Source organism: Electrophorus electricus, chromosome 26, assembly GCF_013358815.1.
Source record: "Electrophorus electricus isolate fEleEle1 chromosome 26, fEleEle1.pri, whole genome shotgun sequence".
In the NCBI taxonomy this organism is placed as follows: Eukaryota; Metazoa; Chordata; class Actinopteri; order Gymnotiformes; family Gymnotidae; genus Electrophorus; species Electrophorus electricus.
The window spans coordinates 2,458,297-2,484,586 of record NC_049560.1 but is presented as its reverse complement, the minus strand read 5'-3'; the positions used below and the strand labels follow the sequence as shown (position 1 = coordinate 2,484,586).

The 26,290-nt window shown below is 38.0% G+C and overlaps 1 protein-coding gene across 2 annotated transcripts; it reads left to right on the top strand.

Moving 5' to 3' along the window:
- Window positions 1–1,421: 1,421 nt before the first annotated feature.
- On the top strand, window positions 1,422–23,766 carry LOC113582398 (complement factor H-like). 2 transcript variants are annotated; one of them, XM_035523197.1, is made up of 16 exons: window positions 1,422–1,553; window positions 1,923–2,093; window positions 2,190–2,295; window positions 4,070–4,146; window positions 11,264–11,446; window positions 11,946–12,113; window positions 12,336–12,530; window positions 12,622–12,789; window positions 12,880–13,053; window positions 16,918–17,100; window positions 17,207–17,377; window positions 19,035–19,208; window positions 19,355–19,537; window positions 19,847–19,984; window positions 22,475–22,642; window positions 22,755–23,766. In XM_035523197.1, the coding sequence occupies exons 1-16, from the start codon at window positions 1,484–1,486 to the stop codon at window positions 22,871–22,873; spliced, it is 2,448 nt and encodes an 815-aa protein (XP_035379090.1). In that variant the 5' UTR covers window positions 1,422–1,483; the 3' UTR covers window positions 22,874–23,766. The 2 variants fall into 2 exon arrangements, with proteins under 2 accessions (XP_035379090.1, XP_035379091.1); XM_035523198.1 differs by lacking the exon at window positions 11,264–11,446.
- The last annotated feature ends 2,524 nt before the right edge of the window (window positions 23,767–26,290 follow it).

Genomic DNA, 26,290 nt, shown 5'->3' with positions numbered 1-26,290 from the left:
ACTTGCCTTGGCCCATATCTATCATCCACACACAGACATGATTCATCAAACTCACTTCTCAAAACTACCCCTTGCAGTTGTTTCATCACCCTCCTTTTGTAAACATAATAATAAAAAAAACATTTGTGGTATGTAGCGAAGAAATTGTGAAATCAAATATTTCAGATGCTCGAAGGGCTGTGGGTCATGAGTTGAAGGATGACACGCACTTAAAAAGGGAAGCATTATACACAAACTTATCAAGGTCTTTATTTCCAGTAACCTGGACTACTGGAGTACCAGCATTTCACTAGTTACCCACAAAAGGACTGAAGAATGCAACTGATGCTAGAATGCCATTCAGGACAAAAATAAATCAGCATATTATTCCAATTCTCACATGAGGTTAATCGTAGCTCAGTGATGATTACTTGATGAGTAATCAGAAGGTTGCCAGTTGAAATCCCACCACAGCCAGAGTGTTGAGCAAGGCCCATACATTTAACTGATGCTTTTATCCAAAGCAACTTACAATTATGATTGAGTAAAACATAAGGGTTAAGGGCCTTGCTCAGGAGCCCAACAGTAGAAGCCTGGCAACAGTGGGACTTGCTCCAGCAACTGTTTGCTTACAAGTCAAGTATCATAATCACTGAGCTACCATCACCCCTAACCTGCAATTGCTCAAGTTGTGTTCAGTCAGAATTGTAAGTTGCTTTGCTTTTTTGGGTAGTTGTTTGCTTGCTTTTTTTTCTAGTGTAAGCTAGATGCCAGAAATGAAATGTAGAACATACAAACCCTCTTTGATACACAGGGACTGATCAATTAGTAGTGCTTAGAATTAGAACAAAACATGGTGACTCCCAGCTTTCAGCTACAATGCAGCTGGAAGCAACTCCAAAAAGATCTATGAAATCTAAACATTCATTTGTCTAGACCAAAACCTTGTTTTTTCAGTGCCTTTGAGTATATTCATAGCCTATGTACTACACCCATTTCTGTGTTTTAGAATTCCTTTAATCATTGTCAATTTTGAGTAATTCCATTTATATTTTGTGATTTTTTACTTCTATTTAAAGAATATATCATTTATGCTTTTATGATCATTTTCCTGTTTTTGTAAAGCACTATGTGCTAGACATAAAATAAACCCCCCCCACAAAACTTGCACTTATGTCTTCCACCTCAAAAATGATTAATCATATTTAACTCCTCCAAACTGTAGGTCTTGTTGGTGTTTCATCATTATTACTTGTGTAAGACTGGAACTTGCATAAGATCTAAAGAAAAAACTGTTGAAATCTACTTGTTTTTTTTTTTGGGGGGGGGGGGGGGGGGGGAGTGGGTGGACTCTAAAAAAGGCTGTGCAAGAGGGCTGGTTTGGCTTCTGTAAATGATTAACAAAGGATCCTCATTGATCCATTATGACCAATGCAGTCAAGATATCAGGAAAGAGGCCACAAAAATCCCAAAGTTGCAATCATCTAAAGGACTGAAATCTAGAATGCAAATGGCTGTAAAAAACTTCATGGTTGCCATTTTAGTATGTTCTTTCACACTAGCTCAAAGTAAAGGTAAGGTGCTTTGTGTAATTAATCTTGTTATCTTTCATTTTGTTTAGATTTATAGAAAGATTAGAAGGTGAGATCATTCGGATTGCTTTTAATAAAGACAGTTTTTCAGATTCTTGAGTCTGCATAATCATGCTTTCCCATTTGATCAGTGCAACCACAAATTTTCAGAAACTACATACAAGCCACAGGTTTGGAGAAAGCTTTTTGGAGAATGATCTAGATATGATATAAGCTATAATGATATATTGTTTAGGACTTTCATCTTCTAAACAAAGCTATAATCAATCAATGTTAAATCGATTTTTAAAAAAATATGAATTGTTAATATGTATTAGATGACAATAGGTACTAAATTACTTTGTTTTTCAGAATGTCTTCAAAGTCAGATTACTTTTGAAAATATTAAAAGAAGTGATCTGAAAGAACAATACGAGGATGGGGAAATAGTCAAACTGGCCTGCAGTACTGGCTATATTGGTTCTTTTAAAATGATTTGCAAAAATGGCAGTTGGCAAGTTAGCACTAGACGAGAGTGCAGAAGTAAGTATACCTTGGTCAAGAGGAATCTGTGTGAATTATTATTGTAATCAATGTATAACCTTTATATTGTGTATGGAAACTGGCTAATTTCCACAGAAAGACCATGTGGACACCCAGGAGATGCACCAAATGCAGACTTCAAACTTATAGGGGACAAAGAGTTTGTGTTTGGAGCTACAGTGGAATATACTTGTAGGAAAGGGTAAGAGGAAACTTTGTTGTACAATGAATGCCTTGTAACTGCTTATTCTTTGATTTATTTTTGAAGGAAGGCAGCCAGTCACCAAAATGATGATAACTAGAGTCTGCATAACAAAAAATAATTTCTATAATGTAACTCATTATATTATCTTGATAAATTAAAAATGCCATAGCCCTGGACTTAGTTTTACCATTAATTTAATTGTACCACAAAATGTATAATTTGTTTTTTATAGTGGAACTGCATTATTTGATTTTTGCATATTGTTCTCAATTGCTTATGTCTGCGCGTACTGGATTAAATTCAAACTATTCATCAATAAGGCTCACAACTAGCTGTTAGTTCAAAACTATCTCCTGATATTGTTTGTGAATGTGGCTATCCATTTCATAGCTGACATTTAAGTTTTAATACTTTTTCCCTATACTGTCGCCCTAATCAAATGAGTGAAGTGCTGTACTCGTGTATGTAGCCAGCTGAGTCTGCTGAAGTCTGGATGTCAGAAATTTGTTTAGAAGTAAAAATACAGTTTCAAGATAAAAACAACTAGATAAAAAAAAATCTGAGACAAGTGAATGCTCGAAGATGAGTGCATGCTCAATTCAGTTTAGATTTGGTAGTTTCTGTTGTATGTGTGAGAGGGTGCAAGCACAGACCTTTGCATTAGTACTTCAACTGACAGCAATTATAATTTATGCACATTGCTGGCAGCAGCACTGTAACAGGTTGCTTGTGTGTAAACGGACAGGTACCATACCATTTGGTAAGACAAAGCAATGGTCGTTATGCCATTATCTGTAAGAAAGGTACAAAACAGTGATCTGGTACAGCATCTGGAATAAAGGCAACTGTATACAATATTAACTGTGCACACTCTGTCCATTATGATGGACTAGGATATTTCTTTCACATTAGTAGGTCATGCTAATAGTTCATACAACATTGATTAGAAAGCAGCTTATGTAGGTGATGGTATCAATAACAGTAGGCTTTCATAGGTAGGCCTATTGTTATTGATACCTAAGCTACATAAGCTTTCATAGCCAAATTTGGAAATGAATATGATTGTATAATGAGGTTAGCTTGTTATATTACTCAAGGTTTTTTTAATTTTTATTTTTAAAGCTAACTTAGGATAGTTTAATGATCATACTTCATACTGTAGCTGTACATTATATTCTGACTATCGATCTATCTATAAGGTTCTGACTATTAATTCAGCAAAGCATAGTAAAATGAAAGCTCATCACCTGCCTTACAGTAAACTATTGACACATTGATAATTGGTCTGATTTAATGATCTCCCACAGAAACAAGTAGGAAAGATCTGGACAGAACTGCCCCGAAATTTAAAGCAGAGTACTTTAGATATATTCCTGACAAAGAAGCCATACCTAAACAACATCATGAAGAATAGATGGGCAGCCAGCAGGAGAAAATCGAAGAAGACAGAGAGAAAAGGAACAGATAGGTGGATTATATTAGAGAGGAAGGGAACACAGTGGGGCAGGAGAAAGAGAGTGCAGGCTTCAATTTACCATCTCTTTGATCCTGGGAAAATAAAAATAAAATAATTGAGGGTAAGGCAGTTGCAGGTGGACAGAATATGTTTTCTCTGACCTGCCCTGATTTTTCAAACCCTGGCTACAGCTCTGTATGTATCAGGGTATGAGTTCTATTTTTGTAAATGGTCATCATTTGCATCATTTGTGTGATGTATCATCAACTGTCATAATAATAAATAAACTTATAAAAAACTTTTACTTATTCTAAGGTACATAATGGCCAGCCGTGAAAACCGTCGAAACTGTCGTGCACAAGGATGGGATAATTCTGTCCCTGTCTGTGAAGGTAAAGTTTCTCTCTCTCTCTCTCTCTCTCTCTCTCTCTCTCTCTCTCTCTCTCTCTCTCTCTCTCTCCAGTATTCTTCCACAAATGTATAGTGTGACTCACTAAAGTTACTGTTATTGTAAACTAGCAGTGAATTTGATCTGGAGCTGTGTGAGGATGTGACAAAGACAACAGAAATAAACATCTCACTTCTATGTCAAAACAAAACCAGTCTTTATTCAAAATGGCATGTTTGCAACAAAATTATACATACATGCACCAATTATTCTTTCACACCAGCAACAAATATACTAAAGACTGTATGTAGTTTGCATACTTTTAAAAATTTCTCATACAGCCTTTTGTAAAAAATTGTTCCAATTCAGTACATTTACTCACATTTCTTTGAACACAAAAATAGAAAGGCTTCGGAAAACAGTTTTATTTGGATTGATTCCACCTGCCATATGTTTGCCAGTCATACATTTTATAACTCTAAGCTGAAAATAATTCCTTAATTGTACTCAGAAATGGGGAGTGAAGAGGCAAATATAAAACTGTGAAGTTGTTGTGGTTGATGAACCAGACTGGACCACAGCAGCCCAGTGAAAACTGATAGCTCAAATGTCCTCCTGCATAAATGTCAGTATTATAGATGTAGTGACTCAGGTGGGGCTGGATCTCTGTCCAGTTTCCTTCACCGTCAGGGTATGACTTATAACATGGTCCACCAAAGTGACCCTAATGTCGCCGGACATATGTCTCTGTCTATCGCCTCGTCGCCTTCCATGGTTTTCTCCTCCTCTTCCTCTAACTCCCTCCATGTTTGTAGGTTTGCTAAGACAGATTGGTGTTCAGTTACTGAGTAAGGGTATTCAGGTGTGTATTGCCAATCGAGTGTGCTAGATCAGCACGGGAACTAAACAGGCAGTAGATATCCTGAAAAAAAAAAAAAAAAGCATGTATAGCATGTATGCCCAAACTGTCAGAGACAACATTTTGGGACCTCACACAACATTCTTGATAATAATGTCTGGTGTTCTGGTTGTACTATTAAGGTTTATTGCTGTGATGGGAAGCAGGAAAGATGCGCTGAAGTCAGCTGACTATTCGGAGCAATCTGATATTTGTCATTTTTGTTTAAGCAGTTCAAAGTCAGAATAACAAAATACATAGCAAAGAAAGAAAGAAAAGAAAAACTAAACAGGACAAAAAAAACCAGGAAGACTAAACACAGGAGCATAGACAGTACAACTATAAAACTTTCAAAAATGAGGACTCAGAACACTTGAGAATAAATGCATACATAAGGAAACAGGATAGCAGCAGAGATCAGCCAAACACAAGCCAAGGAGCAGAAAAAGAAATGAAATGAAAACAAAAACAAAACCATACCAAAAGAAGGAAACTCACAATAACAGAGAAACAAACCAAAGTAAACTGTATCAAGAAAATAATACAAACAGTGAATGTAAACAAGGCTAAACATTGCTAATGTAAAAACATGGCTAAATGACAGACAGATCTTATAGGAAACAAAGACCAACAACGAAGACTCTAAAATAAGGGATATTTATTCAAAGACTAACAATAAGGGATAGAGAACTAAACAAGGAGACAGAATAGATAAAAACCAAAACAACAAACAGTGGAAGGGTATCACCGTGGAAACCACCATCCCAGGGAAGGTGAAATCATGACAGTTGTGCAGTACAGTTTCATGTCTTCTGTCTGTGCCTGCTGACATTCAGCAAATAAAGGGGAGCTCTTCAACCCTACCTGTTGTGTTATTGACTTGCACAACAACAACAAAAAAATTATGACTTAATGACAGAAGATATTGAATCAAGTGTTGTAAAGTATGTTGTTTCTCTGGACATTCCTAGATTTTGATGTACTTCAATTAACTTATATTACACACTATTTGAAGACTTGGTTGTCACTGTATATAAACTCAAAAGGCTGTGCAGCCATTTGCCATAATAGCAATGCAGCAGGCAAACGGCAAATAGCAGTTACCCTCTGTACCTGACATCCTGATTGGTTCAAGTGCCATGGGTGCCTGATCTCCCACAACAGGCCTCCCTTTCCCCAGTGAGGTCACCCATTCATAGGGTCACTATGGGGCTTGCCAGGTCCGATATACCAGCACAGTTAATTGCTTTGCCCGAATCGAGCAGTTGACCTTGCCCAAGCACTCCTTCACCACACAGGGACCTTCCCATGATGATTTGTGGTTGGGGCACAGTCCCTTACAGTGATGCAAGTAGAACAGCCACACCTGCTCCTCTAGCAAGTGTAGCTGGCCTTGGGAGTGCATGTTATACATACTTCTGGCAGCCACTAGCAGAGCCTTGGTCCCTGGTGAGCTGGTACACAGTACTCTTCCAACCCAGATGGGAAGCCAAACGTGAGCTCTGTGGACATGATTACCTCATGGCTGACTATCAGAAGAGCCATTCCCAGGCACACTGTTGTGGTGTCGTGATAAGAGCTAACTGGGTGGTGAGTTTACAGTTGAAGCACTTCACAAAGCTGTCACTCTTGGGGTTGGAGCAGCATAGTTCAAGTCTTCTCAATGTCCAGCTAATAGCAGACCTCAGCCATGACCACTGACCCTCTCCATGGACATGCTGGAGTAGAGCTACTGAATTGGGGTATGTTCCACCTGTCCACTGGTTGCAGCAGTGCACGTAAAGCTCCATTGCTGCTGCTTCAGCATTTTCCCCTGTTAAAGGCCTCCTGCTCACTGGCACTGTGTCCAGCATAGTTTTCCTCAGATTGTGTGGCTTCAGTACTTTCCATATGCTGGCCAGACACTGGCTTCTCCCACAAATGGTACAGTAGCTCGTCATGTAGCTGGAGACTGTCCCAGCCAGCACAAAATGCCTTAACTGTAGTCTCTGCATGGCATAAAGTCTGTCCAGCTCAATTTCCATCCTGTCTCTAGCCATCCGTATGTCCATCTGAGACCTCTCCACCCCTGGGCATGGCAGAATTCCTCACAGGGATAAGCCAAGTGTCAGTGGGGGTGACTGCAGTGGCAGCTGCACTCCTTTCGACCATTGCTGCCCTTTCATTAATGTGTGCACAATACTAGCATTCCTCAGTGGCACATAGGTGACTGGACAGGGCATCCGCAGTGGCACTGTGGATCTATGACCAACCCGACAGTTAAGGTCATAGAAAAAATATAACAATGTCATTCAGTGTGTATTCTAGAAAAAGTCCACCATGTCAAACATGGAGTGGAGAATGCTTCAAATCAGTGCTGAGTCACACTGCATCAAGAAATGGGATCTCTGTGCATATTTCCTGGAACTACTTTCAAAATGACAGCTTTTATGGAAAACCATGAGCAAACAAGCAAATAATTTATTTAAATTGGTTTATAAAGGCTACATTTACTTTTTATTTTTTAACCAACCACAAAATCTAGTAATAATTTCAATCATAAGGTCAAAGGAATTCTGATGTGTGAATTCCTAGTGTGATCATTATTCATTAAATGTAAGAATGAATACCTAGTTTTCAGTCTGAAATAAGAAATGTAATAAATCTTTGAGAAAATGTGGTGTACATCAAGCAAAGTGCAAGTGAAAGGCATTTAATCAAAATGAAAGCAAAATGTGTTGAGCAAACAGCAAAACAACAACATTAAAACAAATGGGTAAAACTGAACTTGAAGAGGAACAAACAGCCGAGTCAGAACAAACAGCCGACTCAGGGCTCTGCTGAGGGACAGGCCAGGGACTGGTCAGGGAAACAGGCTGGACCAAGAATGGGACAAGAGGCACTAGGACACTGACCGGGATAGGAAGCGCCAAAAATGGGGAGAGATAGGAACATTGAGTGCAATTGTGACAGGGACAGAGACCATGATAGTAACCAGTACAAGGGCTGGAGGTCAAAGGGCTGGAGAAGCGAGGGTCCAATGTTTGCTTCGGTATTTTCCTGCACGTTTTTCACCCGTGACACTAACAATTTTAAGATGGCTAATAAGTAGAAGTATAGTGAATGTCAGATTCATTGTTATTCTTTATCACCACATGTGTGTTGGGTGAGTAACAGAATAGTTACTTTTAGATATTTATATTGTAATGTTATATTGGAGGGCTGTCAGGAAAAATTCCCTATCCTCCTTAACCTTGTCCCTCTGCTCCTTGTTTGGGTTGCTCCTCCTCAGAGCCTGTGGCATCTTTCTCAGAATGAATGACACAGAATCAGAGAGGCGGAGAAGCACGCACGCTTTATTCATAGATACATGAGTGTATATGGAGAATCAAATCATTGAATAAGTGGAAATTTGTAAATGATATAGCAAGTGCAATATGTTCAAACAAGACATAATATCCTGATCTAAAATGAGGCATTTGTCTGTTGCCAACTCCGGACCATATTTGACATGGCTTATCAACTAAAAATCTAAAAATAAACAACAAGACAGCAAAACATGAGAGCAAAGGAAAATGTGGCACTACAGATTAATGAATAGGTTATTTACAGAAAGGGAGCTGCATTGCATGGAACTCTAACTAGTGCTGCCCGGGTGATCCTGGGTGAAGCCCCCTGATAGGCTTTGACCTCGATTGATACTCTAGGAAAGAAGGACCATCTAGAGGGACCCAAGTGCAGATGAGGTGGTGAAAGGAAGGCATAAACCAACAACAGAGCAAGGCACACTTGACAAGCCAGGGACTAAACCAGGGTCTGCACTAGTCAAATCAGGGCAACTGATGGAACTGATGGGACTGCTCTGCATATGATGTCCACAATATCATCATACAAAAAAAAAAACTAACAAAAATAAAAATGGAAATTGTACATTGTATATATGCATAGTATACGTCCCAGTCGCTGGAATCTGTGTGTCCTGCCCCTCACCCTGCAACACTTGGGCCACGACGCATTACAAAACAGCATTCCATTTACCTGTATCTCTCCTCAGCCATGGACAGAGCAGTTACAAAAAGTATTTCACTGCCAGTTATACCATGTATGACTATGTGCATGACAAATAAACTTTGGACTTTGAATAAATTCTTTAATCTTAATCAACACGCCGAAGAGCTGGTGCATGAAACAGACACATGAAACAACTGGTATACAGACAAACAACTGACACAGCAAGGAATTTTGCAACAGTTGTTGCGGATGCTCCAGAGGACAACTTGGTTAAACACCCATCTATAAGCAATTTCATCACAGTCAGGTATGAGACCGATGAATGTGGTGTCTGCAAATTTCTGGATATTGACTAAGAGGTCCATGGAGGTGCAGTCATTTGTGTACAGCAAAAAGAGCAGTGGGGAGAGTACACAACCTTGTGGGGCACCCTTACTGGTTGTCTGGGTTCTTGAAGTGAACTTTCGCAACGTCACCAGCTGCTCTTTGCCAGTGAGGAAGCCAGTGATCCATGAGCAGGTCAAAGCCAGCACTCCAAGTTGAATGAATTTGTTGTATTGTTGGGCCGAGATGCCAAGCTGAAATCCAAGAACAGAATTCTTGCCTAAATTCTTGGGTATTTGAAGGATTAGGTTAAACCCCATGTTCATAGCATCGTCCACCGACCTCTTGGCCTGGTATGCAAACTGCAGGGAGTCCGTTAGGGGGGATGTGATGTGCCTCAGATAAGTTAGTATCAGTCTCTCAAAGGATTTCATGACCACTGAGGTCAGGGTGACATGTCTGTAGTCATTAAATCCTGTGATGGTGAATTTTTTTGGGTATAGGTATGATTGTGAGGTATTTGAAACAGTACTTTGCACAGCTCCAGTGTTTTGTTGAAGACCTTTGTAAAAACAGGTGTGAGCTGGTCTGTGCAGGCCTGCAGACAGGAGGATAAATCTCCATCAGGGCCAGGTGTCTTCTTCTCTTTTTGTTTTTTGAAGAGTCGGTGCACATCTTCCTTGTACATCCTCAGGGCAGGTTGAGTGGGTAGCTGGGTGTGAATGAGGTGTGGATTGTGGTTGAATAGGTGTGTGATGCTGGGTTTTGGAACCTGCAGAAACCTGTGGGGGTGCCTTTTGTAGCTGGTGATGTCCTGCAGGCTTTTCTAGATGACTGATGGCTTGTTGCTGGACATCATTCGTTATCCTCATTTGTCAATTTCTTAACAGTACTCACTACAGGTTCATCAGTGAGTTTAGCTCTGTTGAAGTCTCCAAAAATAATGAAAAATGAGTCAGCATGTTTGTGCTCTGCACTCATGATCTGCTGTTCTAGAGCTTGTTGTGCCTCGCACATGCACGCATGAGGTTAAACGTAAACTCCTACCAGCACAACAGAGGAGAATTCCTGTGGACAGAAGAATTGTTTATAGTTTCTGAAACATGATTCTAAGCTAGTTAGAACTGCACAATTTCATTAGAACAGTGACATCTGTACATTAACCTTTATTGATGTAAAAGTAGTATCCTTTACAGCATAACCTGTAGCATAACTGGAATAAATTACATTGTATTGTATATTGCATACACTTGTTTGGTGTTCTTTATACAAGAAATCCTAGTTAGAAAATCTATACTATGTGTCCTGTCTATGTTCAGATCTGTGAGTCATGCTGATCCAGTATGCTGATCCAGTAATAATGGGACTGGTCACAGGACCCAAACAAGCACAAAAACTAAATGGACCAGTTTGAGGATCAGCTCTCAGAGATAAATTTATAGGATCCATCTGCGAAATATTACAAGAACAATGAAATCCATTAATTCATGGAAAGAGACATGATCCAGAACTCTGTCGAGAACATTGGCTTAATTTTTTGTTGCTCATTTAAACATTCTGTCTGGATGCTGCCCCCTGGTGCACATTCACGTTATGCTAAAATATGTTAGATGACTCCTCTGTGGTAATGATAACAGCTCCAACTTGTCGCTCAAACCCAAAAAGGTTCAACACAGATGAGTTCTGCATCCACGTCAAACATTTTGTTTTTGCCTAAGAAAAATATTTAAATACAGGAAAACCGGTGAACGCAGCATGTCCTCTTAAATCAATTGGATGAGCAGTTTTTGAATTAATCTGTTCATATGAGTAGCTCCTGCATGATGCCCTAAGATGTGGCCCCCAATGGTACTTGTGATTTGTTTGTCTGCCTCTAATGTATTTGTGATTAATTTGACATATTTTTCAGTGGTGAAATGCCCCACAATTAGAACCTCCGAAGGTATCATTGCAACAGGCAGCATTGAAGAAGCAAGCTTTGATGATGTTATTCACTTTGAATGTACATCTCCTCGCAAGATGTTGGATGGAGCAGAAAGCATACACTGTACAAAGGATGGGACGTGGAGTGTATCTGTTCCAAACTGTATAGGTATCTTTCCCAGTAGTTGTAGCTAAAAGGTTTCTAAAATGTAACAGATTTTAATAAATAGTGAGGTGATTTCCTCAAAGCTATAAAATAGTGGTACATTCAGCCCTGCCAAAATATTGTATTATTAGAAGATCATGTTTTTTTCACACTCTTAAAGCTGAAGTTACATGGTTACATTTTGATTCAATGCTAGTCTTACCAGTGGAAAAGGTAATGTGCAGAATTACTCCACTTAGCTTCAGAATGTAGTTTTGGTTCAGTTTCAGTGACCTTTGACTGTGTTGAATCTACAAGATGTGAGGATTTCACTAGCCCTTAGTTCTAATGGCAGTGGTAGTTGTGTACGACTAAAAAATTAGATGAGAAGTGAATTAGATGAGAAGCAATACTAATTAATTGCCAAAGACCTTTATTTACTCCAGCAGTGCTTAGAAAAGTCTGTTAGACTTTTTTTTAGACATATTATGTAAATAGGTCCCTCAATGTCTTTCTCTTGCAGACATAAAATGTCTCCCACCTCAAATACTATTTGGGACCATTATTGAACCACAGGAAGAGTATCAAGAGAATGAACTGATAAAATACGCATGTGATAAAGGATACAAGGCCACACCTGGAACCCCTAAATGCACTAAACATGGCTGGAGTATAAAGCCAGAATGTGAAGGTAATCGCAAATTAAACAAAAGATTACATTCAACTCTTATCATATGTGAAGTTGGTCATGTGTTACATCATTAATTCACAAGGACATTTTTTATAGACAAACTGGCTTGCAGTCATATTTTCCATCTTATTTTTATTTTTTTTTACTTGAATCTTACCATTATGTTGATATTTATGAGAGGTTTAACCTTTCTTTTTTTTTCTTTCCTTTTGTCTATAACAGAAGTTACCTGCGTGCTTGAGTTTGGCATACCTGGAGTACATAGTACATCTCCAAGTGGAAAAAATATATTTAAGCCTGAAGAAAGCTTAACACTTACTTGCAGAAAAGACCACTGGATATTTGGAACAAGACTAAACTCACAAAAAATTAAATGCAAAGACAATGGTGAATGGGAAAGGTCACCGATATGTAATGGTAAAATAGCTAAAATATAAAAACAGAAATATAAACACAAAAATATTCTTTTTGCTACAGTTTTCACATGTATCAAAACATATCTTTGCAGAAATTACCTGTAATGTTCCCCATAATGAGAATTTGGCTTTCAACTACTTTTCTGGTGATAAAAAACTGGGGGACAGAATGTTTTATGAGTGTAATTACAATTATCGAAAAACAGCTTCATACGCTACATGTACAATCGACGGCTGGAGCCCAAAAACACTGTGTACAAGTACGTGCTCCTTTTGGATTCATTAGCAAGTCAATAATAAGCATGTGTATACAGTGTATATAATGAATCAGTCTTTTGATTATTTTACAGAGATGACTTGTCCTGAACCAGAGATTGCACATGCAGAGATACTGAGACCTAAAGATACTTATACAATAGATGACAGAATTACGATACAGTGTTTTCCTGGATATGAACCAGTTAGTTCTTTTGTCATCACTTGTAAAAGGCAGCAGAAATGGGAAAATATGAAACGCTGTACTCGTAAGTATCTGTTTGTTAATCATTTGAACAAATCATGTCAGTATGTAATCCCACACGATAGTATGCGCTGAACATTTGTCGTTCCTAAATCCTCAGTCAGATAGTTTTAAACATTCAAATAGAAAATAAAGATGCAGACTTAAGAATTAGTAGAAGAGAATATTGGGTCCTGTCCTTTATTGCAGGTTAACTTTAACAAGCATCCTTGAGGCACCCTTTGGAGAATGTCTAACAATCAAACAAAGAACCCACATTTTTATACATTTGTCAGAAGTGATTATGTATTCACCCTGCCTTTTTTACAAACTAGTGTTAGCATTTGTCACCATTACATCCAAACCATACATTAGCCAACATATTCACCCAGACCAGTTTGAACCCATTACCACCACATTCCAAGAGAAGACTTCTCTTAACCTTATCCTAAAGAAGATTGTTTTTCTATATGGTCCTGGGCCTGGTGGAGAGATCATGTATCTTACCCTGAGGTCCACCAAAGCCTACCCAGGTTCCTTTGCTGAAGCCTGCAGAGGCCTCTACAGAGACCTCTGCCCTGTACGTAAATCATTCTGAAAGGACACAGAATCTCGATACTCCCTTATGTCTTATATTATTATGTCTAATGCAATGTTAGGCCTCTTTTCCCTGTAAACACTCTTTTTATTACCTTACACTACAGAACAGTGTTCACAACTAACAGTTATGATTGTAGACAGAGTGGCCTATATTCATAGGACTGCACTGAATATGCTGAAGTGGTGTTATTTAGACATATTTAAAAGAAAATACTGTATAAAACTATATAAAAGCATTGACAGCAATATCATAAGTAGACTAACACACCTGTCCAGATCAGCATTGCAGGTTGGTCTATCATCTTCTGTTTCTCTGATTTATAAAATCTCAAAGTATACACATTAAACAGCATGTTATATGTTAAATAGATTTTCAACGAGAAGGCCACATGTAAGCTAAATGAACATATTTTTCTATTTAAGTTTTAGCAGTCCTACTGGTGATTGAATCTTACTACCTGTCAGTTCCTGCTATAGTCCAGTGCTCCAAGCAGTTGAAGAGAATGGAGATTTTTAAAACTTTCCATATAAAACCCATTTCGGCTTCATGTAAAAGTGGTGGAGGCATCACCCCAGTACTTTGAAAAGTGGTGGAACAAATGTTCGCATATCCTCATTCTTGAAGCAGCCTTGCCTGAATAATATATTAACTATTTCAGGCATAAATTGTGAAACTGGTGAATGATACCGAAACAAGAGGTGATTAGAGTGTAACTGATTAATCATCTTCAGCTGCATAGAAAGTAAGACATTACTGACATCAATGAAGGTAAAGATAATGATTATCTAACCACAAATTAAGCATTTTTATTGAATGATTATGCTTAACTTTACATGCACACCAACCAGATGTGAATTGGATAGTACAAATATGCCAAAGATGAAATTGATGAATAATAGTACTCTCAGTGAATTTTGCATGCACTGGTTGTATGATGAAATTTGATTTTATACAGCTTTGATGAATAAGTGCCAGTATATTTTGAGGACCATTTTATCACAATGAAGCAAAATCCGTTTGCATGAGTTTAAACAATATTAGTAAATTTGATCTCATATGCCATCAAATGATTGGCAAGTTGCTTGGTAAAAGTGTACCTGCAAATTATTCAGGACTCAATGTTACCAAACTGACTAGCAAATCATATGCAAAAAAAATTCAAAGCACTCAGCAGGCAATGAGAGTTAGCATTCGGGGTGGTAGAGAAAATCAGACAATGATTTTTTCTGACACCAACAAGGTATACAACAAAGCAGTTGCCTTGAGAACAACTAAAAACATTAAGTCTATGGTCTTCTTTTATCCTTGTTCTTATCTCATAGAGACAAATCCATCCTTCATTCTTATCTTCTATTCCTTAGGATGGTAATCAGCCAGAGGGGAGGTGATGACTCTCTGTTAGGAAGGGGAAAAAACAATAATAATGAATGATGAGATGAATTGATGAGAGCCACCTTCAGGTAGCTAAAATAACCCAATAAACCCCAACTCCCCCCACCCCCATCCCCGAAACCCAAGACAAACAAACAAACAAACAAAAAAACAAGCATATAACCAAAAGGGAAAAAGGAAAAAGGGAAAACGAAAATATCTAGACTAATGAAAAAAATGGAGATTCAACTAGACCTAAAAATGACCAAATCAGCCAAAACAACCGATGAGCTGAAAACACAAAAAAAAAGGGAGAAAAATAAATATAATTGAAGACAAAATAAGCAAATAAATATCAGACACAAACCAGTATTTACACAAAACATTAAAGAGAAAAAAATACATGTACAAAAAACCTACAAACTATGTCTGAGTCAGACTTGGGCATGAAAGTTGGAAAGGCACGTCAACAGGGGCTATAATGAAAGCCTCTGTACTCAGCAGTAGCTTCATTGAAACAATCTGGTATGTCCAAAATCGGGTATTACGCGCTATACACTTATTTGTAATGATAGTTCATACTATTCTCATGATGCACTTATTACTATTTCCAAAGGAGTGTGGATTGTTTCAGACATATTTTGTCGTTACAACTGAATGCTGCATGACCTTTGAACTTCCTGAAGAAAATGCTCTAATTTAAATTAATTAATTAAAATTAATATTAAATTAATGTACCTGTGAGATTATAAAGTTCACGTTGTCTGGGTTTCACCTAATAATCCTTTACAATACAATCAAGATGCATACAATACTATGCATCAATTATGAAACAGTGTCATTAGAGCGGTCACATATATACAAATCAAATCAGAATCACAATCTTTAATTTTTAACTAAAGGAAGTCAAAATGATTTGATCCCTGAAGGATTTAAATGACAGTGATTGACGATATTGGAAAAACCACAATCTGAATGATATCAAGAGAGCTTGGTTAGAATAAATTATATGTTTATTAACACAACTACTCTAAATCACAAAAAAAAACCTAGCATCAACAATCAGTATATTTACAATTCAAAAAATTAAAAGTGAGTGTATGTGTGTATAAAAGGGGAGGAAAGTGCATGTGCGTAAGTGTGTGTGCATAAGAAGGCCTTGCTACCTTGGTTCTCCTATGGAGAACAAAACAAATAAAATGGAGCAGAGGTTAAACAGCAGAGGAAAGTGGCTGTATGTTAACGAGCTCAGCTGGCTTGTTCTAACATGATCATAGAATAAAGGATAATGAGACTAGTTTTACTAACTAACAATAAGGTCATTGTGTCTGAGCCTAGGGAAGGCAAGATAATCATACATATGTTTATTATTTAAGAGAGAGAGATATCACATGCAAAGAGGAGAAAGAAATGTGTACCCATTTTAAGAATATCTAAACAAAGATGGCTGGAACAAACATGGATACATTAAAACAGTATTTCAACTATTCACCTATGTCAGTTACTGAAAAGGTGCAGTTTAGATAAACTATGCCCTTTTAATAAACTTTGCCCAAATGTTAAATTCTCTCGTGTTGATTTTGGGTGAATATCCTAGCTGATTGTCCTCACTGAATTTCTCTAGAATTAGGTAGAAATTTCTGCTACAGGTTCTTTGTTGATAAAATATGACATCATCCAGGTGTGCTGGCAATTGTCTTTCTGGTGCTAAATCCAGGGATATGAGTTTCGTCCACATTTTAACAAGAGGGAATTGATCGCCTTTGTTTCAGGCTGCGTGACCACCTTTGCAAGCTTGCTTGAAGTAATTCGGTGAATTTGTTGCCATGGTAACATTGACCAGACATTCGTTTAGATTCCACAGAATTTTAAAAAGATTGTCAACTGTTTCATATTTGTCCTGTGTTTACATTATAGTTGCAAAAGGAGCATGTGGTAAGCTCACTTTGACCAATGGATTCATACAGTATTCCAAAGACCATGATGGAGCCCAACGTGCTTCCTATTCATGTGACACTGGTTACAAAGCATTTGATGAAAAGTGGTGGGGAGTAGTAACCTGCCAACAGGGGGTTTGGAGTCATCAGCCACAGTGTATACGTGAGTCACTTTAACTGTTCAGAGAACTAATTTCAGCAGCATATGGTGCTGTCATAAGAGGAATGGTTCATCACTGGTTTCATGGTTTGGGATTCCTTCTTGACAGGAAAGAATGAGTGTGGTTCTCTTCCCAATGTTAAGCATGGAAAACAAATTCAAATAAACGAAGCTCATCAAGGTGGCCAACGGTTAAAAATCGAATGTGATTTTGGCTACAAATCCAGACCGTCTTCCATCAGATGTTTGAATGGCCAGTGGGAGACATCAGTCTGTGAACGTAAGCCATGTTTGTATATGAGTTCAGACCTATAAAAGACTGAAAGACTTTTGGGCCTCTTGTGTGATGGCAGTAGCTATTAACTGATGGTTTGTGACATACAATAGAGCATATTCCTTGTGATGTCTTAAATCAGCTGACATTGGAATATAAGTCAATATAATGCAGAAAGCATATTACTTTTCATTATGGCTTGCAGAAAAAAATGACATTCTGAAAGCAAAATCTTCATTACATTTCCCTGTTGTTTCCTGATCTTTGATGAAAATTAATTAGCAAGGAATGACCTTTTCAAGAATTACATGCTGAAATTGTGTCAAAAGTGAATCTACCCTGTCTTGAAATGCAAGCTCTGTCTCTTCATTGCTTTTCACTGTGCAGGGCTTTCAATGCATCCAAAAAACGTAGGCGTGGTTGAAAATGCTCTTGCATGTGAATGTTGCCTGTGAATGTTAACATTAATTTTTTTTTAATTTAATTTAAAATCATTTAATGTATTTAATGCTAATTAAAGATCACTTAGAATGTGCTGCAAGACAAGCTGTTTGCAGAGACAGCAGGGTGGCAGTCAGGGAAAAGTGCATCATCATATAGTAAACTTCACACCTCTATGGCAGAAGTAGCATCTAGCACTAGGCTGTCTGAAAATGGTTATGGAGCTATATTGTTAATATATATATAACTGATGCATGTTGACATAGTAACTGAGTAAATAGCTAAGAAGCTAGGTAATATTACTTGGAGTGCTGCTTGGTAGAGAGTACTGCTTCTTAGCTTCTTCTTCTGTGGAGATACTAAGTCAATGATAGTGCAAGTGCACCTTTTCATGACTTTTTAAGAGCTTCTCTTAGCACCTGTGCCAGTCATTGCATTGTTCATGAGGGAGGATACATAAGCACAACGAAATAAACAACAACAAATAAAATTTATTATTTACACCAGCAGTATGTATAACATTTGTTAAATATTGTTATACAGAGATAGAATTCTGTGTGTGTTAGGGAGAGAGTTTGTGAATACGGAGAAAAGTGTTTTGTGGTATGTAAGGTGCTATGGAATTGAGTATGGATTTCAGTGTACCTGCTTTTTCAGTGGTGTTCATTTGGAGGCATGATTACTGCAGAACATTAATGACAAGGGTCCAGATTGAGTCATATTGTGTGGTTCTATTTTTGATAGTAGTAGATATTTTTCGATTGATTTATGATCCATTACTGATTTTTTCCCTTGAGTAATGGTGTTTGTTGATTTTTAGTTCATGAAGATATTTTTATTGATGATGGTTATAGCTATCATTACAGTGGTGGTTTCTTTTGTCATATCGATTGCTGATGTGTCTCCTGAAAGTCATAGTTCTGAGGATAGGGGAATTGTGATGTTTAAGTGAAGAGTTAACAGATCAGTTTTTTTCCAAAAGTGTTAGTGAAGTTAAAATCTGTGGTGTGCTGTGTACAGTGTGAACATATTTGGTGAATACCATTTTAAACATGTGTTGTCTAATATAGCATATTCTGTGGATGCTTTATATTGTAGAAGTTGTAGAGTAGTTGTGATCATACAGAAATTATTTCTGCATGTTTTTGTCCAGACAATGATAGATTATCTTCCCATTCTTTGGTTGTTTTCCATTGTTTGTTTCCCCATATTGTGACAATAGGGCGCAGATGTAATACTCCCCCTGAAGTAGAAAATGCAGTTATCACCTCTTACAGTACAGACCAGGAATTGGAGCAATTAGTGACATTTAAATGTAAAGAAGGTCTTGAACTGCACGGGCATGACACAATTTCCTGTATTAACTCAAAATGGGAGCAAACACCAACATGTAAACGTAAGTAAAATACAAGGAAAAAGTATTCTTCTTTAGATATGATTTTATTTTTAGTATTATTAAAGTATATCCATTACGAATATCCTATATACTGAGTAAAACATGTAAGAGTTACTGAAATTGACTGTCAGTGTTGTTTATGTTAGCATTTCAATGCCCAAATCCCGACCAGAAAATAGAGAATGGTGTTTTGATGACAAGTGACCATGACAACAAGGGATATTGGGAAGGAGACAAAGTAGAATACAAATGTAATTACGGTTTTCGGTTTCCTGGAGAGAATATAGCTAACTGTACACAGAGAGAATGGAGTTACCCAAAGTGTGAAAGTGAGTAATCTTTAAGTATTTCAGCATTTTCTATTGACTGCAGTCTACAGTGTGAAGGGGAAGAAATTATTAAATTATTAGGGATAATTATGATAGACTCTTTAATCCTTTTCAACACTTTTGAAATGTTGTTCTTTCTTTTTTTCCATAGAATTTAATATGCTGTTTTACTATATTTCATTACATTTGAATTCAGCACATTTGAAACCAGAACACAACTGTTTATCAGCCCATTCCTCTTCTTGGCTGTTACTTGGCATATCTAATCTATTTTGCTTTGTTGTATATTTAATTTTGCTTTCATGGTAGCATCACCAACCATTAGTCTTGACCAAGACACTGAAATTCCATTGAATGAGACAAACCAACATGGTGATAAATTGTTGGGTCAAGAAAACAGCACAGTCGCATGTAATGGACAAAACCAGACAGACTCAGGCTGTGAAGGTATGCAGCTTCTCAATGTTTAGAAACTATATTACAAAAATACTACTGCCAAAGATTATTTTTTTTTAACCAAACAGCATTAGATCTGCTGACTGGGTCAAAAGATAATTTCCCAAAATAATTGTAGCGTTAAGATTACTTCTTAAAATGAGCCAATGTCGGTGAACTGTACTTTTCAAAACTTGAGAGAGGTGGCTGTATGTGGATACAACTGTAAGGGGGACTGGGCTACTGGTGCGTGGAGAATGATTGAGGAGTGTAGCTCGGTTTAGGTCTCAAACTCTGCATAAGCTCTCATTCAGTAGAGTATCCATATATCCCCTGGATCGAAATTGCTAGCATAACTGTTGAACATCTTATCATGGTCAAATGGTCTCACTCATCAAAGTTGGCTGTCATCCTTTACCACTTAAAATATGTCTCACCTATAAATACAACTTAAAATATTTCTCACTCACAAATATGTCATCCTTTATCACTTTGCTTCAGTGGCAAACCTGATACCTGATGTATGTATTCTTTGTGTATTGAGCGATGGTGGTTCAAGTTGAACCGTACTAGAAGTTCGAAGGCTGCATGGTGCAGAACTCATATTTGTGGAAGGGAAGGGAGCTTGGAAGAAGGTGTTTTGAGAATGATGCCAAGCAATTTAAGGGAAGTAGTGGGCCTATGGTCTTTATCGGGGAAAGCAAGATGCCAATGTGGCAGCAGACTGATGACAACATGAAGGGTCCATGGCAGGTAGGGAAAAGGGAAAGATTATGGTAAGAATGTCATTGAGGAGGTGGAGGATGACATTCAAAACAATTCATTATGGGAATAACTAAAGCTGTTCTTGCAGCCAAATGTGAGGTGCACAGAGAACTAAAAGGCTCCCTCCCAGCAATCACTGAAAAGTTTATGGAAATCAGGGAAGACAGGGAGGACCTTGGAAGCAAAGTATTTGATAAGCCATTCCTTGTCCCAGCAAGCTTGATGATGAAAAAAAGACATGATTGACACTCACACTGTACACAGAGAAGGTGGAGCTGGTAGCGTATTACCAGCTTATTACCAGTTTATAGAGGGCTTGGAGAAGCCATGAGGAGCAGAGAAGGGTTACAACCCTCCTCATCAAAAGAAAATAAATCTAAAGACTAGACAATCCTCTTCCCCTGTTTAAACAGGAAGCTCCTCCACTTCAGGATCCAGGCCATCCCATTTTGATCAAAACAACAATACATAGAAATCAAGACATATTGGAGAAAGTCAAGACAGTGATTGGTGGGGATGAGTAGAAAAAAAATGAGAAGAGGATCTTAAATGCTCTCATAACAGAATACTTCCACAGGTACAATCACCCGTATGATCCCACAAGAATCTTCCTTTTGGTGATCAAATGGCTCTAGGGCAGATAATCACATACTAGAATCATGACAGCTAAATGCTGTAAAAATAAATGTGATGTAGAAGAAGAAGACGGTTGTAACAGGATGAAAGTAGTAGGAGACACATTCAAATAGGCTTCCATGCCATTGCTGCAAAAAGGCATAGAACTTAATATTTGCTTGTTACAATAGAGCTGAAACCAATAACGTGTGGACAAGTGCACCTACATGGATTATGTAAGGCCCATTTTAAAACCAAAGGGAGTCTCTTGTCTATACCAATGTGGGAATGATAATTTAAATAAATGACAGTGACTACTAAATGAATGAAAAAAAAGATAAGGACAAGATAGTAGAGACTACAACATACTTGCAAGCTACAGAAACCAATAGGTAGATCAATTTTCTCTGATTACTCAATCATTATAAGAATCAAACCAAAGCAGTGCATCACTATCTTATTTTCTATTGAGTAGATCTAAATTCTGAGACTTCTGGCAACAGCTTGGTTCTGGCATTTATTTATTTATTAAGGATGCTTTACAGACATATCATCTTTTTACAATCACTCACACACTGATGAGAAGTGACAGCCAATTTACACACACCGTACTCTCTATCGGAAACCACAGCCCCCTGGGGGGCTACACTGGATGCAGGGGAAGGTAATGAGGTTAGAACCAGAACAGAGCACCAACAATCACTGAACATATGTGCACTTATTCACACACACACATACATGTATACACACTGGTCACATTCATACTGGTCAATTTAGAGTATCCAGTCAACATAACCTCCATATTTTTGGACTATGGGAGGAAACCAGAGACCATAAGGGAAACCCACTCAGACACAGGGAGAACATAGAAACTCCACCCAGTTAGAGACTCAAACACAAATCCCTAGCACTGAGAGGCAAACAGGCTAACCACCAAGCCGTCCAAATGCTGGAAACCCCCCCCCCCCCCCAAAAAAAAACCAACAACCATACAATTAATTATTGCAAAAGTTATGTGAAGAAGGAGAGTAATCAAATACATTTGTATAATAAAAATGTTTTATTGCAAAAAAAAATGCAATTTAATATAACAACATTCTGCATGTGTGTGTATGTTAACAGAACAAACACCTGGTTGCGGACAACATCCATCCATCCTATCTGAGAACATAAAGCAGCACTATGAGGAGGGTGATACTGTTAATTATACCTGTCCAGAACTGCACACAAAGCCTCCTAATTCTTTGCTGACCTGCACCCAAGGACAATGGACAGGAGAAGAATGTTTGAGTAAGTATAGAAATACTTTGTGTTATACTGTGTGGTTGTCAAAGAAGTAGTGTAATATTGAATATAAACATAACCAAAAACAGTGACTGTAACATGTTGCATTTTATTTCAGAACTCCACAATATAACTGAAAGAAATGAATCAAGGTCAATTAATGATAAAGTCTCAAAAAATAACAAGAATGTTGCTGCACATGAAGAGCAAATTGCACATGAAGAGAAAATTGTGTAAAGTGTGGTGGTGGAGGTTTACCTTTATAAGTATGGTGGTAAAGTAGTTTTAACATGATTCTGTTTGAAGAGGGTGATTTAATATGATTCTGTCTGAATGTTTTGTTGTTGTTTTTTGTAGTGGCTGATTCAGAAATACTGCTCTGGTTCAGGCTTTGCATGTATATTTCAACATCATCAGTGAAGGGATTTATAAATGTGTATTAGAACTAATAGTAAGATGATGTAAATAAGAAGTTGACCTAAAATGATCATCAAGGCCATATTAATCCAATGGACTTTAGGGGCTGCAGCCCATGGCCATTGCCACCAGAGGGCGCCTTGAGCAAGTCTGAAAGTCATAGTGGTAAAACAAAATTGCAAAAGTAGCCTAACTAGGAAAGTATGCTTGACTGAGATTTCTCCTTCTCCTTTTACATCCTTCTATATTAGTTTTCTTTTGCTTTGCATCACTTTTATCCAGTTGCCTATAGCTAGCATTAATCTTAGCGATTACTTATTAGACTGAATTAAACAGAAAATACAAACATGTCAAAAGCAACAGCTCAAGTTTAAAAAGCAGACACAAATCAAAGAACTCCTGAAAATAAAAGCAATTGGGTCTTGGGACTTAGAACATTTGGCTCAACCTGAGAATGTATGACCCTAACTGTTGTCAGTCTTTCTGTAACTTAAAAATATATAATTTTTAGTTTTGTTACAAAAGATTTATGTCTGTAGGTTGTATTTTTGTGGTTTTTGTGGATACATTAAATTCAATGTGTTGGATTAGGGATGCTTGGACAATATGACTAAGGAACAGAACTGAAAAACACAATGATGTCAGAATAAATACAAATAATGCTGTCCTTGTCAACACCTCTGAATTAAATTAAATGAACTAAAACAATTGATCCCTTATGTATATGTTTATCTAAAAGTTGAAAAATAAATAAATCTGAAATATGGAAATGGAAACTGCAAAGGGTGTGGTTTGCAAAGATGGAGTAAGCAAAGAGTACACAAAGGCAGAAGGTAGTCCTGGAGGCCACAGTACAGCAAATTTGCAAAAAAGGCTGAGAGGTACAGAAGACCAAAACGCAGCCAGCCTGAAGGTGGCAGGCAGGTCTAAGAGACTATAGGACAGAGTGAACATGAACTGGCAAGGACACCATGGCTATTTCAAGCCTAGTTGCTAAGCTCTTGCCTTCAATGATGCAGAGACAGTTCCCTGCTTGGAACAGGCTGTGGGTATTGGGGCTGGAACAGCTGGTGCAGTGAGGGACCAGACAAGTGAGAACAGGAGCATGGATAGCAGAGCAGGCAATGCCAAGATGGAGTTCGGGCAGAGAAGCTGGCCTAGAAGGACAGGATTGGCTGCAGCTGCAGGCAGTGAATTAGGGTCTGCTCAGACTGGAGACAGTGATTCAGGGGTAGTCAAGAAATCTCTCAGATAGACTAGTGAGGATGGGTGCTTTGGCTGCAGAGCAGAAAAACCCTGGAAATCTAGCAGTGGGTTTGAGGACATGGTTCAAATCAGTCCATAAGCCTAATAAGAAAATCCAGCTAATCATGGGTTCCTCCTTCCACTCCATCTCCATCTATGATGAGAACTTTTAAAGTCTTAGTTTAAAATGCTATTGCAAAATTGCATTTTCATTCAGTTTAATTGGAAATTAACAAAGAGTTAAATGCAGTGAGAGGGGGTAATGGGAAATCTCCCCTCGCATGTCAGGCTAAACAGTTACAAGCCTGTGGCTTGAATTTTGTAGCCTAGGGTCTCAAGCATGACTACTGCGGTGACATACACTAGTTTGTTGGTTTCAGTTATACTGGTAGTTGGAATCGTGCTTGTTGCTGCATTCATATCCGCTATAGTATACTGTCTGATGTTAGCTTGCCACTAAGTTAGGGCAGCGTACATGGATGACAGACAATAGCTTAATCATGATCATCTTCTGCATGTCCACATTATATTCTGGTACCGGTGGATTCCAGTTGTATCCTGCGCTTTCTTTCTGAGATGTAATAGGCGGTCAGTCTGGGCAGTGATATTTACCCTTTATTTCATTCATCTCCATCTCCAGTGATAGGAGGTATTGTTTTAGGTTTGCGCTCCAGGTAGCTGATTGCTTATCTAAGCCTTTTGCTTATGCATAGTTGCCTCATGCACTTCATATCGCCTCATACTAAAATGCTGTGTGTGTGTGAGTTTATGTGTTGTGATGGTGGTGGAAATGTCTCTTGTTGTGCTGTATAGAAACTGTGTGGGGTGAGCTACTGTAACCAAGAACAAATTCCTTGCATGCATGACCATACATGGCCTAAAAAGCCTGATTCTGATCATTGAATTGTTCCGATTTGTCAGCATTTGATATGGGCCTTATTCCAATGTTAATCAAAGCGATTTCATGGCTCTCTTTGTTCATGCGTTCATGTTTGAGAGCTGAATAGATTAATTGTAGCATTAGATGTTTTGCCCAAGAGGTCTATATATAAGCATGCAAATGTCAAACGGTCAAAATGACCAATATGACCATTTTAGTAGTTATGTAATATTATTATACAAATTTTTCCGTTACAGCTAATCAAACACATCTCACCACACAGAGGAGTGTAATATTATACCATACTCTAAAAATGCATTAAAGTTGTGTCATTGAAAATAAATATAACAGTATTTAGAAAAGTACAAATGTACTCAAGGCATGGGGATTTTATTACGTCCAAAAATAGATAGCGTTGCCTTCTGTCAGCAGTGCCCTGATAGGGAAATGTGCCTACCTCCTAGTAAATAGTGTCCAGGCTAACGTTACCATGAAAGTTCTGTGGCACTGTTGCATACTACCTTTATGAAGTATAAGCAAGTTATATATATGAGTATAGCATGATCTCAGTGTCTGATTTGAATATGTCAAATAGTTTTTGGGTTTTAATGTTCCATTTAATGCATAGGGCTCTTTTAATCTGGTAGTTAGTGTTGCAGATATAGGGTAGCTTTCTTATAGCTTCTACATCAAAAACATATTCAGACAAATTCCATGAAATGGTATTTTATTTTTCGAACCAGAAGTGCTGCACTCTGCAGACTTTTGGGATTACATCACTTTCCCATGGCTGCCTGCTGAGAATGTCATTCGTGAACACATCCCCATCACACTGTCAGTCCCATGACTCCACCTCTGACCTCCCTATTTTGTTCTTACCAGCCTGTTAATCACTTCTTCATGCATCACACCTGCAACTCATTGTAAGATAAATTTAAAAGGACTTCTGATGCTCACTCTAAGCACTGGATCTCTGCAGTTTTCCTTGGTTTTGCTCATTTCTCTTGTCCGTTTGGTTTATATCTCCAGTATGTCCTCCGTCACTGTCCTCTTAACCCCCCCATTCATAAATAGCTCCAACATCCGTCATCAATCTCAGAGAAACAATGATG